At 41.9% G+C, this 17,674-nt stretch overlaps 1 protein-coding gene across 1 annotated transcript in view; it reads left to right on the top strand.

The window, feature by feature from the left end:
• The window catches only part of LRP2 (LDL receptor related protein 2), a 204,885-nt gene that overhangs the window by 94,758 nt on the left and 92,453 nt on the right, over nucleotides 1-17,674 (top strand). The window contains exons 18-28 of the mRNA XM_060257327.1: nucleotides 514-639; nucleotides 2,518-2,648; nucleotides 3,211-3,348; nucleotides 6,024-6,305; nucleotides 7,817-8,056; nucleotides 8,403-8,522; nucleotides 9,341-9,457; nucleotides 11,737-12,114; nucleotides 14,431-14,679; nucleotides 15,680-15,891; nucleotides 16,614-16,798. Coding sequence (XP_060113310.1) covers nucleotides 514-639; nucleotides 2,518-2,648; nucleotides 3,211-3,348; nucleotides 6,024-6,305; nucleotides 7,817-8,056; nucleotides 8,403-8,522; nucleotides 9,341-9,457; nucleotides 11,737-12,114; nucleotides 14,431-14,679; nucleotides 15,680-15,891; nucleotides 16,614-16,798 — 2,178 coding nt within the window. The remainder of the gene's footprint in view (nucleotides 1-513; nucleotides 640-2,517; nucleotides 2,649-3,210; nucleotides 3,349-6,023; nucleotides 6,306-7,816; nucleotides 8,057-8,402; nucleotides 8,523-9,340; nucleotides 9,458-11,736; nucleotides 12,115-14,430; nucleotides 14,680-15,679; nucleotides 15,892-16,613; nucleotides 16,799-17,674) is intronic.

Here is a 17,674-nt window from a genome sequence, read left to right as displayed (position 1 = left end):
GGGATTTTTGGGGTATGAGTTTCAGGGGTTATGCCTCCCTTTGGTCCGGTATCAGACCAAGGGAGCTTTGACTCTTGAAAGCTCCCCCCCCCATCTTGCTGGTCTCTAAGGTGCTACTGGACTTGAATCCAGCTCATCTGTGACAGTCCAACATGGCTGCCCTCTGAAATGATAATCAAGAAACCCAGGCTATAGATGACATAAATCAGGAAGAGTAGATAATAAATATTTCATTGAACAGAAGCATAAACAGATACTTTGAGCCATTTATTCATCTATTATTAAGGGCCTGAATAACCTTTCCTGCTACATTATGAATTCTATTCATATTGCCAGGCTACAAGGAAACATTTTATAAGAAGAAAACTTTGCCTGGAGGCTTAGTTCTTAAATCACGGCTCTTTGGGTTTACAGGATTGGTTAGGTTACACAGAGGGTCAGTTCCTAGGGCAAAACTACCAGAATTTTCATATTCATTTATACATTTTTTGTGCATTTTCCTTTCATTTTCAGGTATATATTCTGGACCGACTGGTTCCGCCCTGCTAAGATCATGAGAGCTTGGAGTGATGGATCCCATGCTTTATCAATTGTGAACACAACACTTGGTTGGCCTAATGGCTTAGCTATTGACTGGAGGTAAGACAAAAATATCAAGGCTGGAAGTTTTTTGTGCAGTTGTTTAGCAGCCAGTGCACACTGTAGAACTGGGGGAGGGGGGTGGTTTCCACAGCAGTAAATGCATCAAAAGTCATAAAGTTTCAAGAGAAAATTATAATGTTTTAACAAAACTCATAGTTTTCTCTTGAAACTTTGTTTTTAGTGCTTTATCAAAGATAGATCTGACTCCCTAAAAAACGTAGGGAAGGAATTTTCAGAACGTTCTGAAGCAGCAGTCCCCAACCTTTTTGGCACCAGGGACCGGTTTTGTGGAAGGCAATTTTTCCACGGATTGGGGGGTGGGTGGAGGTGATGGTTTTGGGATGATACAATTGTGCACTTTATTTCTATTAGCTTGGTGTAGTGGTTAAGTGTGTGGACTCTTATCTGGGAGAACTGGGTTTGATTCCCCACTCCTCCACTTGCAGCTGCTGGAATGGCCTTGGGTCAGCCATAGCTATCGTAGGAGTTGTCCTTGAGCAGGGCAGCTTCTGGGAGAGCTCTCAGCCCCACCTACCTCACGGGTTGTCTGTTGTGGGGGATGAAAATAAAGGAGATTATAAACTGCTCTGAGACTCTTGAGATTTGGAATGGAGGGCGGGATATAAATCCAGTGTCGTCGTCATCATCTTCTTCTTTTTATTACATTGTAATATTTAATGAAATAATTATACAACTCACAACCCAGTTGCTAACAGGCCATGGACCGGTTCCAGTCCACAGACACAGGAATAGACTGGCCATTTAAGTGACGGGAACGTCTAGGTGGACCTGTGCCTGGCTGGTAGCCAGGTACAAGCAGCAGTTGTGCCAATGCCTCAGGGGCTGCATGGCTCATGCCTTTCAGCAGCAATGATAATCATTAGTTGCCTCCACTTGTATTTCCACCATTTTGTGGGTGGAGGCAATGTAGGAGCTGGTGCAGCTGAGCTGAGTGGCTGTGCAGGCCCTGGTTGGTAGTGCCAAGGAGGACCACTCGTCTGGGCTTATTCTAGGGTCACTTTGACCCCCCTGGAAGAATAGAGTCTTACAGATTTAGCTAGGGCTTTTTTTGTAGCAGGAACTCCTTTGCATATTAGGCCACACCCCTCATGTAGCCAATCCTCCAAGAGCCTACAGGGCTCTAATTATAGGGCCTAATGTAAGCTCTTTGAGGACTGGCTACATCAGGGGTGTGTGACCTAATATGCAAAGGAGCTCCTGCTACAAAAAAAAAAGCCCTTGATTTAGCTATGGCTGAGCCAAAACTGGAGGGGCACTTTTAATTAAAGCTTTCCACAGTTGTGCCCAGGGGTAGAGTTCTAGCAGGAGCTCTTTTGCATATTAGGCCACACACCCCTGATGTAGCCAATCCTCCAAGAGCTTACAAGGCTCTGTTTTCTTGGAGGATTGGCTACATCAGTGGTGTGTGGCCTAATATGCAAAGGAGCTCCTGCTAGAATTCCACCCCTGGTTGTGCCAATTGTTGTCCTGCATGCAGTTTTTTTCAGTAGTGCTGCATGGGGGTAGTGTGGAGTGATTGCCTATTCAGAATAAGGATAATGCTGATCTCATTATGAATTGGCTTTGTCGTGATGTCACACAGCCAAATGTAATTGGCTATTTTGCATAGTAACATTAGCAATCAGTGGGTGAATTAAGATAACACTCCCATCCCATTCTTTTGTTTTCTTTCTGGGGAAGATGTTTGCTGAAGTTCTGTTTATGGTCTCCTGAACTCTGCCCTTGGAGAAGCTCCACTGAGATGTATGAATTCTGAACTGGAACATTTTGGGAGTGATTATATCCTCATTTTTTGCTGAGAACATGTGGGCTCTCTGTAAACATTTAAATAAAACATTGTCTCATCTCTTTCAGTTCCTTGAGGCTTTATTGGGTGGATGCCTTTTTTGATAAAATTGAGCACAGCACCTTTGATGGGTTAGACAGGAGGTCGCTCGAACGTATTAATCAGATGACTCATCCATTTGGTCTCACTATTTTTGGAGGTGAGTGTGGTGCTGGGGTTTGTTTACTCACTGACATTCATTTCTTACAACGTGAAGCTTTTTGATGCCTTGCTGGAAGATGGATCATGGCACTTTGAAATCCATCTTTTCTGCTGAAGGCTTTTTAGAAACTTTTATGTCTGCACTTGTTTATTGTAGACACATACAGAGAAGATGATGGACAGGTTTGATGCTTGCATCTGATCTTCCTGGAAGTACAAACAAAGCTTCAGCCATTCTTTTCTATACTGTGAAATACTTTTTGCCAATTGCTCATAAGAAATCCTGGAGACTTCATAGCAAATCATGGTTACCTCTTCCAGGTTTATATATTTGGAGGGCCACATTACGCATTCATTGAATTGGTCTGTGTGTTTAATATTACTAAATTACCTCCAAACTCAGTTTTGTTACTGAATAAGATCCTTGACATGTTCAAAGAATTTAGAATGGGAATACATTTGATTTTCACATTCAGATACTTTGGAATTGGTTTCAGACATTCATATAGAATACTGATCTCTGCTAAATGTTACAATTTGTATGTGCATGGGGGTTGCAGGTTATGCATACTTTACTGATTGGAGGCTTGGTGGAATAGTTCGAGTGCGGAAAACCGATGGAGGAGAAATGACTGTCATTAGGAGGGGAATCTATAACATTATGCACGTGAAGGCATATAACGCTCATGCTCAAATAGGTAAGTGTTTCTTACATTCAAAGATGTGAGTTCAAATATTCTGATTTGCCCCAAGATTGCATTTTATATTCTTTAGGCCCTTTTCAGGGTAACTTTCAAATTTAGAGTGAAACGTCATGGCAAATTCAAGAAGTGCGAGCCGTTGTTTCTTACACAATCAATAATTCAGTCTTTTGTAGAAGAGTATAATTGTGTGTGTTATAAGATGTTTTATTGACATTGAAGAAATAACCTGTAATTCTAGGGAGCGGTAGTAGTATTCAGCCCATGGGTTAGGACTCAGGTTTGTTAGTGCAAATTCTGCTAAAAGGCTGATAGTGGAGATGTGGTTGAAATTTTGCAAGATGCTGTTATGCTTTTGAGGAACGATGCAACCAAAGTTAAGCAGGAGATTTAAGTAAGTACACATTATACCATTAATCATAGCTGTATTTTCATCTTAATTTTCGGTTTCCAAATGGCCATGCTAGGCCAAAATAGCAAAAGGTTATCCTTTATGCATCACCAGTGTAAGGTTCTGGCAAAAGTCAATATTTCCTGCCTCCCTTGCATCTACAGCAGGCATCTGTGAATTACGGAAAATTAATGCTGAAACTTGAAGATAAAAAGCCACACAACTTGTGTGAATGCTTTAAGAAGGAGACGGCAAATAAAGTTGCCCTTCTCTGCCTCTTCCCCCAGTGGAAGCTCTTGTGGCATTGAAAGTGCCACTGGAGGAGGAGATGGGAGAGGCAGTGTAGCCTAGGTTTGTCTTTTTGAGGATTGCAAGTAGAAAGAGGACGTGGGGAAAATTCCAATTCATTAAGCCTTGGAGTGGCACCTTGAGGACTAAAAGCATATTGTGGGCAAGAGCCCCTTTCATTGAATAGATCTGATGGCACAACAATGTGTGGTGATTTTATGGTCTCTTTCTTTTTACGCAATGGCTGTGAGCACACATGCTAAATAATGCCGTTTCAATCCACTTTCAATGCACTTTCAAACTGGATGTTGCCAGTTCACACTAAAATCAAGTTGTAAAGTGCATTGAAAGTGGATTGAAACTGCATTATTTAGCATGTGTGCTCACAGCCAATATGTAAAATGTAATGTAATGTAAAATTTTATTTATATCCCGCCCTCCCCCGCCGAAGCAGGCTCAGGGCGGCTAACAGCATTTCAAGTAAACAATACAGTAATAAAAACATTAAATTCACATTAAAATTCACATTAAAATCAGTCAATAGTCAATAATTAATTAAAACATTCCTAAATCAACACTGGCGGTAAACGTTATTAATCTGGCAGTAAACATTAATTCAGTTATTGGTAAACGCCTGTTTGAAGAGGGCGGTCTTGCAGGCCCTGCGGAACTGGTCTAAGTTCCGCAGGGCCCGCACCTCCTCTGGGAGTTGGTTCCAGAGTTGTGGGGCCGCAACGGAAAAGGCCCGAGTGCGGGTGCTTTGAAGTTTAACTTCTTTTGGCCCAGGGATATTCAGTCTGCTTTTCCCCACTGACCTCAGTGCTCTCTGGGGCTCATATGGGGAGAGACAGTCCCTCAGGTAGGTTGGTCCTTGGCCATATAGGGCTTTAAAGGTTATGACCAGCACTTTGTACTGGATCCGGTATACGATTGGCAGCCAGTGCAGTCCGCGCAGCCCCGGCCGTATATACTCCCATCTTGGGAGACCAAGTAACAGCCTGGCCGCCGCGTTCTGCACTAGCTGCAGCTCCCGGGTCCGGTACAGAGGCAGCCCCATGTAGAGAGCGTTACAGTAGTCCAGTCTTGAGGTGACCGTCGCGTGGATCACCATTGCTAGGTCCTGACGCTCTAGGAAAGGGGCCAGCTGCCTCGCCCGCCTCAGGTGGAAGAATGCTGATTTGGCAGTGGCTGTTATCTGGGCCTCCATTGATAATGAAGGCTCCAGTAAGACGCCCAGGCTCTTTACCCGCTGCGCCGTCTTCAGCGGCGCCTCGTCAAAGGCCGGGAGAGATATTTCCTTCCCCAGAGTGCCATGACCCACATGGAGAACCTCTGTCTTCGCTGGATTTAACTTCAGCCCACTCAGTCTAAGCCACGTTGCAACAGCCCGCAAAGCCCGGTCCAGGTTCCCCGGGGCGGAGGCGGGCCGTCCGTCCATTAGTAGATAGAGCTGGGTGTCATCTGCGTATTGATGGCAACCCAGCCCAAATCTCCGGGCAATCTGGGCGAGGGGGCGCATATAGATGTTGAATAACATCAGGGAGAGAACTGCTCCCTGGGGCACCCCACAGTCTAGTGTGCGCCTCTGGGATCGCTCACCTCCAATCGCCACCCTCTGTCCCCGACCCATGAGGAAGGAGGAAAGCCATTGTAAGGCTAGCCCCTCAACCCCTATGTCGGCGAGGCGGTGGATCAGCAACCGATGGTCGACTGTATCAAATGCAGCCGACAGATCTAATAACATCAATATTGATCGATCCAGTTGCCGCTGGAGGTCGTCCACCAAGGCGACCAGGACCGTCTCCGTCCCGTGGCCTGGTTGGAAGCCAGACTGGCACGGGTCTAAGACAGAAGCGTCATCTAGAAATCTCTGTAGCTGTAACGCCACTGCCCTCTCGATAGTAAAATGTCTTTGAGGAGGAGAGTATATTTTATTAGTTTCTTTGTTCTGAAAAAAGTAATGAATCGCAAATACCTGATGTTGTTTTTGAAGGCACAAACTACTGCAACAAAGCCACAAATCCAAACGGAGACTGCAGTCACTTCTGCTTCCCAGTTCCTAATTACCAGAGGGTTTGTGGCTGTCCTTATGGGATGAAGCTGAGTTCTAACCAGCTAACCTGTGTGGAAGATCCATCCAATGAGCCTCCCACATTACAGTGTGGTTCGTACTCCTTTTCCTGTGGTAACGGGAGGTGTGTACCCAGGTACTATCAGTGTGACGGTGTGGATGATTGCCATGACAACAGCGATGAGCAGAACTGTGGATCCCAAAGTAAGTAATGCTTGCATTCCAGAAAGTGGGAAAGCTTAATTTGTTTTCTTTTTCAAGGAAATATTTAATTTGGACAAGTTGTTTTTCCATGAAGTTTTTGAGTGCTTAAACTTGTTATCTACAATATCATTACTTGAAATAGACTCTTTTGGAGCTGACAGAACTGTAAAGATACTGAGTATGTAAAGTGGCTTTTAGAGAGATTAGGGCATAAATGTGAAAAGGGTTGAGATGCATTCTACTGGATAGATAGGAATCCACTAGAATTGTTTAGTATCTGCTGGTGCAGTCAGCACCAGTCTCTAGATTCTTGTTGCTTAGTAGGACATCATGCTTATAAAATGGGTTTTAACTAGTTTGGAATTGTAGGTGCACATTCTTGTGGCATAGCAGCATCAATCCATTGCAAGAAAAACAAAAAGGAGTCTTATGCTGTTTTAAAGACTAATAAATCACTACTCTGAGAATGTATCTAAAGTTATGAAAAGTAAGAATGTGGCAATTATAACCTTTGCAGTTTGCCCCTATGTAGAAGATGTTTGAGGCTGTGTCTTGTGGAAACATCTGAATAACTTCATTTTGTGAGGATTTGTGTTTCAGCTTGTAACTGAGAAAATTGAGTTGACCTAGATAGCATCAAACTATATCCAATCTAAACTGACTTATTTTTATTATTGTGAACTGTATCTGAAATTCAGGATTTTTTTCTAAATGTATGTAGCTTTGTTTTGAGAAGTTTCACAGTTTAAATCTGCAATAAGAAAAATTAGATGGTCTGAAAATATGTATGTTCCAATGTATATTAAACAACTGACTTTTAAAAATATTATTTTGAACCATTGTTTACACTCAAGGTTCTTTGGTTCTACACAAATGTGCCTTAATTCCAGTTTTAGAGGTATTCCTGGTGACAATTTTCGATATTAACATTTGCTTTAGAATTCCATTTGTACACTGATGCGTGCATATAACTCTCTGGAATGCAGGACTTCCATCACATGGGCACCTCAAGGCTTTCAAAAGGATACATGCATGGAACGTCCTTCTCTAATCAGGCTGTAGGACTAGTCTTTTGGGACTGGGTGGATTATTGCATAAACTGCAAGGGGTCCCCTTCAAGAAAATGCTGAATTGGGTAGATTTATCAGCTCTGGGAGGCGGAAATACCTGGAAATTTTGGGGTGGAGCCTGGGGAGGGACTTCGACTGGGTAAAATGCTATAGAGTCCATCCTCCAAAACAGCTATTTTCTCCAGAAGAACCAGTCTCTGTTGTTTATAGATCAATCATAATAGTGGGAGATCTCCAGGTCCCACTTGGAAGTTGGTAACCCTACTGGGCACATAACCATAGAGAAAGGAGGGCATGCCTCAAATCCCATTTAAATCAATTCTACCTGATGGAGTAATATTGTTATATTATTATATTAAAAATTCTTAGTACAAACTGAATGGAAAGTTGTTATTTGGAATAATGAGTAACAAACATCTTCTCGTTCTGTTTCTTGATCAGACAATACGTGTTCTTCATCAGCCTTTACCTGTAGAAATGGTCAGTGCATTCCCAGCCGGTGGCGATGTGATAAACACAGCGACTGTCTTGACGGTAGTGATGAACTGCACTGCCCCACACAGGGCCCTACTTCGTGCCCTACAGCCTTGTTCACTTGTGATAACGGCAAGTGCATTCCCAGAATCTGGTCGTGTGATACAGACAACGACTGTGGTGATGGATCAGATGAAAAGAACTGCAGTAAGTATTGGAACAGTACCTTATTTTGTCATTATTAGGAATATGCTTTTTCATCCCTGATCCTGAAGTTATTCATCTTAGACCTTTATTATTTCTTTTTTACATTACTTCTGATCTTTTGGGGCCACCAACATTGCAATCCTGTGCAGAGTTACTCCAGCCTATATCAGTTTAAAACAGTAAAAGTAACTCTGGATTGGATTTCACTGCAGGGATTCTTAAGGTAAATGCTTTTGTTGTATAGGTCTTAAGCATTTAAGAGATCTATAATATTCTGCAGATATTAAATCCAGTGTAAACCAAACAGACATTATTTTAATGTGGAGTATTCATTTTGTCTTTATAGCTTTCACTGAAACTTGTGAACCTGGTCAGTTTCAGTGTCCGGATCATCGGTGCATTGATCCATTTTATGTCTGTGATGGGGACAGAGACTGTGTAGATGGAGCAGATGAACAAGATTGCAGTTAAGTATCGTTCCCTCACCATGACCTCCACTCACCCACTTCAGACGGACCAATTATTGTTCAGCCACATGAAGCAGCAGAGACGGAGCAAAGTTAGCCTGACTCAAGTGACACCAGTGTAACTCCTGCTTTCCAGTTTATATGCGAGATGATCTGTAGGTGTACCAGCAGCTAAGAGAAACTGAAAATAAGTGTTTGATACATGTGTTCATTGCCATTCCCGAAGATCCTTTGGTCATTCTAAAGATGGCATTTTATTCCAGTTTTCAATTAATGTAAGAGTTGATCTCTCCATTTCTCATCAGTATTTGATAGAATCCTGAAAAACAATTGTTACGACAACCACTACTTAGCAACACTTTAAGCTCTGCTTTAGCCCTGATTTCCTTATATTTCCTTCCTTAGCAGTTTAGTTATTATATATCTAATTTATAGAAAGTGGAAAAAGGAGGTTTTAAGCCATTTATTAGAGTAATTATTTTCTCATAATATAAGACCACACTGTGGCTTAATTTTTTTTAAAGATTATATTACCATGGCAATATAGGTACAAAGGTTAGTAATTTTCTTGTTCCAAAAAACTGAAGTCAGTGAGGAGAGTCCAAGATTTATGTATCTTTTAAATCTAAATTTAAATCTTTTAAATCCATATCTTTGTACATGTTTACATCTCCTCTAGGAGGTTTTCCTTGCCATAAAATGTTTAATTTATTTTAATAACTATGTACCATGTTCTCACTTTGTAGTATACCTACTAAGAAGTTGATTAGAACCTTGTTTCTATATGAGATACCTTTTTCCCCCCCAAAACTTGCAGTATACAACTGTACTTCCTCTGAGTTTAAATGTGCAAGTGGAGACCAGTGCATCAATAATTATTACCAGTGTGACGGCGTCTTTGACTGCAATGATCACTCAGACGAGGCTGATTGTCGTAAGTACACTGTAACAACAGAAAAGCCACACTTTTATTAATGAGCTCCAAGGGTTGAAAATGCCATCTACAAGCAAGATGACGTTTGTCTACAAAAACTCAGACTGATGTCTACAGAGTAGTCTCAGCTTGATGTGAAGAAAAGAGTAAAAGAGTCTGTCTTCTCTAATGACAGTATGATATTGGTTAAACCCAGGGTACTCAACTTTGTTGGGCTTTTGAATAGTTATTTGGAATGGTTCGTGGGCACTCGCATAAAATGGCAGTTGTGTCTCAAAAATGGTGAAAGGTTCAAACCAAGTGTCATCCTGTGATGGAAGCAGCTGTTCCTGAAGGAGTGCTCCCTGGTGAACCAAAAATTATGACTCCTTGGCTGTTCTGAAACACCTCCTTCTCCAGCGAAGTGGAGGAAAGCCAGGACTGGCTCTTTGCTTTTGTGAAGTGGGCACCAGGAAACACATTGTTAGGTGGCACTGTGGTGGTCATCCACACGGAGGATTATTGGGTTCAACTTTGCATCTCTTGTGAATTCAAACATGCATTGGGATTTTGTTTTGCTAAACTAACCGTGTCACTTTGTCACTTTACCACTACGAGGCATTTTAAAATCAGTGAAAAAAATTCTGTTGACATAAACGAAATCTTCATTAAATTTCAAGATATGAAGTATTACTTAAATAATATAGAGGGAAAGTAATAGCAGTGAGAAAGAAGGGGGTAGGGAGAGAGAATGGTACTTGGATAAATGTAAAAATGGCGGCACGTGGTGTGCCTGCATTTTAATACAAGAAAACTTCTGTGCTAAAGAACAGCAGAAACATTAGGTAATCTTTTGATAAGGGTAGATACAGTAGTGGTTCCACCAATACTCAGAGGCATTTTCCATTTTTTCTTGGAGTAGGAAGGTAAATCTGTTTTGTCAAGGCTGGCCCTGTAGCTGTTCTTATTAACATACTTTAATAGCAAAGAGCTGGCCCCCGTGTAGACGGTCCAATCCATGCAACAAGACCAGACACAGCTATGATATGGGTTTTTGCAAACTTGAGAGAATCTCTAGATTTCGAGGAAGATCTTTTATGTATTTATTTTTAAAAAGACTAACTAATAGTTAACAGTGGCATCTGCAGCGTAGATATTTTCCAGGGAGCAAATTACTAGAGTTCAAGCACTATTTGTCAAAGCCCCTTTGTCCCACATGAGTAAAACATACAAGGCTGGAGAGTGAATCCTCACTGCCCAAGATAACCAACCACCGCCAGACCCTGTCAGCTAACCCTCAACTGAGACTGAGGGAAAAAGTATCCGATCCTACTGGGCCTTAATCAAGAAGTCTGCCCTGCAAGGTGGAACACTTGCAAATTGAATTCCAGGAACAATTCCTTTGGTAGCTGTAACTAAAACTGGCCAAAGTACTGGGTTCAGACTGAAGCCCTAAAACCTAAATTATACCACGGGAGTATAATTAATAAAATGTATTAAAAGAAATGTGCAAAAGTATACAGTGCAAAAACAGGGAAGAAAATAATAAAACAAATAGCTAACTTAAAATACTTAGGTTGTAGTCCTCTGATCCAGATAGAACTCCGAAGTCCAAAATCTCAGAGCAGGTGTTCTGACTGTGTAAGGCATCCATCCTAGTCAAAAGATGGCTAGACACACCAAACTAAAATGGTCTTGCTTTATGGCAGACTGCCCGCAGCTACCTGATTCTTTTTGACCAGTGAGATGTGTTGCTAAGATGTGACCATGTAGCTCTGCAGGTGACACATATTAACAATCAAGCAATTTTCCCATGCACAGCGTTCCTTTCACTAATGAAATGGAATGTGAGTGCAAAACTCCCTCTAGGTCTCTGGCCTTGAAGCTCCTGGATTGATAATCTCAGTTGTACTTTTGTCTGTCTGTCTGTCTGTCTCTCCCCCCACCCCCCCGCTCTGAAACTGCAAGACATTCTGACATTTACTTCCCAGGGAGTGCCTTGGGTAGCTTAACTTGGCCTGTTCATGAACCAAACTCTTGAAAGACCAAGAAATGTCTAAGCAAGGCCAGTTTCTTGACACCATTTGTGTTAGATGTGAAACAAAAAAAATGTGCTGGCATGGAAATGGCAGGAAGGGGAGGGGCAGTAGAAAAGGGCAGTGTAGGGTCCAGTGAGGACAGGGAGGGGGAAATCGGTTAATGTTTAAAGCTCTGCAGCCAGTCATATTCAAAATTAATTTGATTAACTATATCTATTTACATTCTAATTCTGTTCTGTATGCTTCATAACCCCTTTTCAGCCACAAGGCCTTCAGGGATGTGTCACCAGAATGAATTTCAGTGTCAATCAGATGGTACCTGTATCCCTGCTACCTGGGAATGTGATGGACACCCCGACTGTATTGATAGCTCAGATGAGCATCATAGATGTCCACCCAGGACTTGCCCTCCTTCTCTTTTCCGCTGTGATAATGGACACTGTGTCTATCGGGCCTGGATCTGCGATGGCGACAATGACTGCAGGGATATGAGTGATGAGAAAGACTGCCCCACTCCGCCTTTCCGGTGTCCCAGCTGGCAGTGGCAATGCCCAGGCCACAGCATTTGTGTCAATCTGAGCAAAGTGTGTGACAATCTTGCAGATTGTCCTAATGGAGCTGACGAATCACCTCTTTGCAGTAAGTTGTTTTCTTGTATGCATGAAGGCCTACAAAAGCCAGCCTGGTATAGTGCTGAGAGTGTTCAACTAGGATCTGGGAAAGCCAGGTTGGAATCTGCCTCCCAGGGTGGTTGTTCTGAGAAGAAAACAGGGGGGGTGGGGGGGGGGGAATGATGTTTTCTGCCATGTTGAGTCCCCATTGGGAAAGAAAAACAGGGTATCAAATAAACAAATAAAACCCTATAAATCGTTACTGCTTAGGTCAGAGAAATTTAGGTTTAAAACTCCAGTTTGTGCCTGTCAGAACATTTCAAACACAACTGACTTCACAGGCTTGTTGTGAAGATAAAATGTGTGCCACTTTTATGTTTCCTGAAGGAAGCTCAATGAAGTGTAGGACAAAATGGACAACATGTAGGACAAAATAACTGTAATCTTTGTAACCGAACAGTGATGATGAGCCTGCTGATGTGTTACAGGACTTTTGCAGATTGTGAAAAGTCATTTTAAGGAATTCATTCCGTACATGTATGATCTGAATGCTGTGCTTCAGAAAATTATGTTAAATTTCCAATCTATATACTTATGCCTTTAAATGCAATTTTTAATGTATGATTTTAAGACTGGAACTTAATCAATAACTGTTTTTGATTTAAAATTAAATTTCATTCAGTCTTTAATATTTTCTTCAATTATTTCTAACTTCTATCTAATTTTAATCTTAAAATTTATAAGAGGCCTGAAATGGTGTTTGTGCTGATTACTATTAATGTTGATTTACACTTAATTCTAACTTCTTTCTTTCTTTCCTCCTTTTTTTCTAATTAATGCACATTTTCAGATGAGCCTCAGCCAGGTATGATCATAAACTATATTGAACGCATGTTGTGATGGCAATTTTTCAAATCACATTTGTTAAAAACCTAGGGCTCATTTACAGAAGCAGGGGTTCCTGGCCTGGTGCCGGAGATTGGTATACTCAGGTTTTTCTGAACCATCAACCTTGACTGAGGTTGTGGCAAAGGGAAGGGAGTTGAGTGTTTCAGTCACTTACTTACTTACTTAGGATACATATTGATTTGTGTCTGTTTGAAAGGATCACGAAGGACTATCTGTCACCATCTGTCATGGTATTCATTCATTGGCTAGTAGGCACATTTTCTAATTTTCCTCAGATTGTTCCCCGTGGTGTGTGGAAGGAATGGGCTGAATCCAAGGTCTCTGCTGAATGAAACAAATTATCAGAACCAATTTTTATCTCCCCCCCCCCGCCCCCGGCCACAAAAAAAAAGCCACTGTTGAGGGTCCAGGAACCCCCATGGATCTGTGACGCTTGTGTGCAGGAGACTGCAGAAAGACTGGAGAGAGGGGAATTCCATGTGATTCCTTCTTCATGCTGCAGCCACCCCCACCCCCACGCTACCAGTTGTTCTGGTCATATGTAGCAGCAGCTTTTTAGGAAGAGGAAGGGGACTGGGTGCTAGGGAAAAAAATGATAAAAACTGCTCCTGTGAACTTGCTCCCTTTGTGGAAGTCTGACCTAGTAGTCTGGATCTTACCAGTCTGTTCAGCAGAGTTTGAAACCCTTCTCCAAATTAAGTGGAAGATCCTCTTAGATTGGTGGAAGGCTTTTTAGGCTAGCTAGAGGAAATGTTCAGGCTTTGCTGGACAGACTGGTAGGATGGATCCAGCCCAGTTGTTTTTCTGAGTTCTTTCAGTCAAGGAAGACAATATTGCTTGCTGCTTGATACTTTTCTTGCTGTGCCGATAGCGGATGCTGGACCGTAGCTGTTTGTCTGAGTTGCCTTTCGCCAAACCACAAACTTCAAAATCTTTTAAGAATTTCTGCATCTGTCACTGCGTAGAAGGCAGCATCCAAGCAGTGAGAACTCACAAAATGTACAGCATTGCAAACTAGCCATAAACCATCAGCTGCTCAAAATTACCTAAAACGTGTTAGTTCAATATGCATGCGGTCCTTTGATTCATACTCCATTTCCCGGGCTTGCCTGATCTCATCAGATCAGAAGAGCTAAGCAGGGTTGACCCTGGTTAGTAGTTAGATGGGAGAACATCAAGGAAGTCCAAGGTTGTTATGCAGAGGCAGGCAGTGGCAAAACCACCTCTGATCATATGTTGCCTCAAAAACCTTCCAGTGTAATCATGTCAGCTTTGACTTGACAGCACTTTCCAGTGCTGTATTTTCCAGCTAGCCTAAACCTAAAGTAAATCAGGAACTATTACTTAAGCATTTGTTATGGCTGCATTTTTCTATATTTTAAAGGAGGTGGAAGTTTTTAATAATAACTAATGCCCCTCTCCCATTGATTTACAGACCAAGAGAGTTGCTCAGATAATAATGCTGGCTGCACACACGAATGTGTTCAGGGGCCCTTTGGAGCCCAGTGCTCCTGCCCATTTGGATACCAGCTGGCCAATGACTCCAAGACATGCGAAGATATCAATGAGTGTGATCCCCCAGGATTCTGCAGCCAATACTGCCACAATGAAAGAGGATCTTTTAGGTGTTACTGTGATGAAGGCTATGTGCTGGAATCCAACCAGAGGACTTGCAAAGTGGCAGGTAAGGAATACATACAGGAAGGAGAGCAGAAAACAAGGGCTTTACATACAGAAGGTCACAGGTTCAATTGCTGGCGTTTCAAATTTGTTTTTTTAAAAATTCTCAGGTAAGAAGTGTGGATGATGATGGTTCTCTTCCTGAGGCCCTAGAAGTCTTTCCATTCATAGTGCTAAGCACATTTGACCAATGGTAGCATCTTGTGTTCAGGAAGGTATAAATGTCAAATGTATAACTGTGGTCTTTTGTTGGTTATGTAGCTACTGCCTTTTTCTTGATGCATTGTAAGTTAATGGAGTAATCTAGTAATAGCAGGGCTTTTTGTGTAGCAGAAACTCCTTTGCGTATTAGGCCACACACCCCTGATGTAGCCAATCTTCCAAGAGCTTACAGGGCTCTTAATACAGGGCCTACTGTAAGCGCCAGTAGGATTGGCTACATCAGGGGTGTGTGGCCTAATATGCAAAGGAGTTCCTGCTACGAAAAAAAGCCCTGAGTAATACAATATTTATGGAGCAGGTTAATAATTTAAGTTAAATTTGCATATTTCACGTAAATGTGTGTGTGTGTGTGTGTAAAGAGCAATATGAAATAATATTTAGGCTGATGAAACTATTAGGATTGCGCATTTTTCTGGTTGCTTGAGATTTGTAGTTTACATCAGTTTGTTAAAAACACAGTACAGCGTGTTTGTACAGAAATGAAATTTCAGATGACCAGCATCACCTTTCCAATCATGTGGATTGCAGCACTATGAGTATGCCAAGGAACCTCAAACTGATTTCATCTAGATAGCAAAAAATGTGTGCTGCCCAAGGAGAGTGATCAACTGGTCTAACCTCTCACAGGGGTGTTACAGGAATGGACTATGTGATTCCTGTTTTTAGAAATGGAGGCTCTCGATAAGCCTTGTTAGGGATGTTGTGAATGCACTTAAGAGTTACTGGTTCTGAATGTAGCTGCTAGTTACTATTTATTATTTCCATTTACCTCTTTTTTGCAGAGTCTGGTAATCTTCTCTTGTTAGTAGCAAGCCGCAATCAGATTGTTGCGAACAACATCACTTCTCACGCACAACACGTTTACTCTTTGGTTCGAGACGGGAGGAACATTGTAGCTATCGATTTTGATTCAGTGACCGATCGAATCTTTTGGTCTGATACCACGCAGGACAAAATTTGGACTGCATACCAGAATGGGACAGACAGAAAAATAGTAAGTGTCTTATTGAAGGCATTTTCTCATTGCAATACTGAACAGCACATACATTTTGATGCACTGGAGTAATAAGGATACGGATATCGGAGCTGTGAGCAGACCCAAACTTAGCCCCATCACATTGCAATGACAATACACATACCAGTAAGGGCATACTGTGGGAGGTGAGGGTGAGGATGAGGAGTCCATTATGCCCTGAAGGGGGATCTCTCTCTGCCTCCCTCTTCCATATTCCCTCAGTAAAATGGACTATTTCTACATTAGTATTGCCTTGCTTTGTTGTCTTTTTAAAATAATAATTTTAAGGGAGGGGGGTATGGCTCAGCAGTAGAACATCTGCTTGACATGCAGAAGGTCCCAGGTTCAATTTCTGGCATCTCCAGTTAAAGAATCCAGGTAGCAGGTGATGTGAAAGACCTCTCCCTGAGATCCTCGGAGAGCTGCCGCCAGGTTCCCTGTCTCTGTTTATTCATGTACAGGTAGGAGTGTGTGTGTGAACCATTGCATAAAGAACAGTAGATCTTATATAACAATCATTCTCTTAGCATATGACTTTATAGATTTCTGCCCTAGATTAAGAGTACCAGCTCCAAATCCATAGTGCATTATATTCCCTTTGCAGTAAATGACAGTACACTGTCTTATCTGAATGTTTATGCTTATTTGCAACTGTAAAGAATTGCAAAAGTACCAACTTGCTCCTTCATTGTTTCTGGCAGGTGTTTGACAGTGGTGTCACTGTAACAGAAAGTATAGCAGTGGATTGGATAGGCCGTAATCTCTACTGGACAGACTTTGTTCTGGAAACCATTGAAGTCTCCAGACTTGATGGAAGCCACAGGACTGTTCTGATCAGTGAAAATATAACAAACCCGAGAGGCCTCGTGCTAGATCCCAGGATGGAGTAAGCTTTCTTTCTTTCTTTCTTTCTTTCTTTCTTTCTTTCTTTCTTTCTTTCTTTCTTTCTTTCTTTCTTTCTTTCTTTCTTTCTTTCTTTCTTTCTTTCTTTCTTTCTTTCTTTCTTTCTTTCTTTCTTTCTTTCTTTCTTTCTTTCTTTCTTTCTTTCGTCTCCCTTCTCTTCCTTCTGTTCGTCCGTCTTTCCCCCTTCCTCCGTCCCTTCCTCCGTTCCTCCCTCCCTTCCTATAATTATCAAAATGTTGCTGGTGTCATGTAGGTTGATAAGATGCTTTTTTGTTTATAATGGCCACTGTAGCAAGCAGCTAGTGCATGGCAACACACTAGGAAAAAGTACAGATGTCATGACAAATTATGGCTTGTTTCTTTAAAAACAAACCAAAAGAAAGTCTTTGGCTTGTATGAATATTTCTTTTCCCTCTATCCTAACGTTGGATACAAAAAAATAACTAAATCAAGTGCCAGATTACATCCAAACTGGCTGGTAAACAGGCAGCAGTTTCAGAAGGTTCGATGAGCTGTCATATCTGCTCTGGTAAGACCTCATCTGGAGTATTGTGTTCAGTTTTGTGCACCACATTTTAAGAAAGATATAGACAAGCTGGAACGGGTCCAGAGGAGGGTGATGAAGATGGTGAGGGGTCTGGAGACCAAGTCCTATGAGGAAAGGTTGAAGGAGCTGGGGATGTTTAGCCTGGAGAGGAGGCGGCTGAGAGGTGATATGATCACCCTCTTCAAGTACTTGAAGGGCTGTCATCTAGAGGATGGTGTGGAATTGTTTTCTGTGGCCCCAGAAGGTAGGACCAGAACCAATGGGTTGAAATTTAATCAAGAGTTTCCGGCTCAACATTAGGAAGAACTTCCT

This window comes from Heteronotia binoei, chromosome 16, assembly GCF_032191835.1.
Source record: "Heteronotia binoei isolate CCM8104 ecotype False Entrance Well chromosome 16, APGP_CSIRO_Hbin_v1, whole genome shotgun sequence".
NCBI classification, from domain to species: domain Eukaryota; kingdom Metazoa; phylum Chordata; class Lepidosauria; order Squamata; family Gekkonidae; genus Heteronotia; species Heteronotia binoei.
This window is presented reverse-complemented; position numbering and strand designations above follow the sequence as displayed.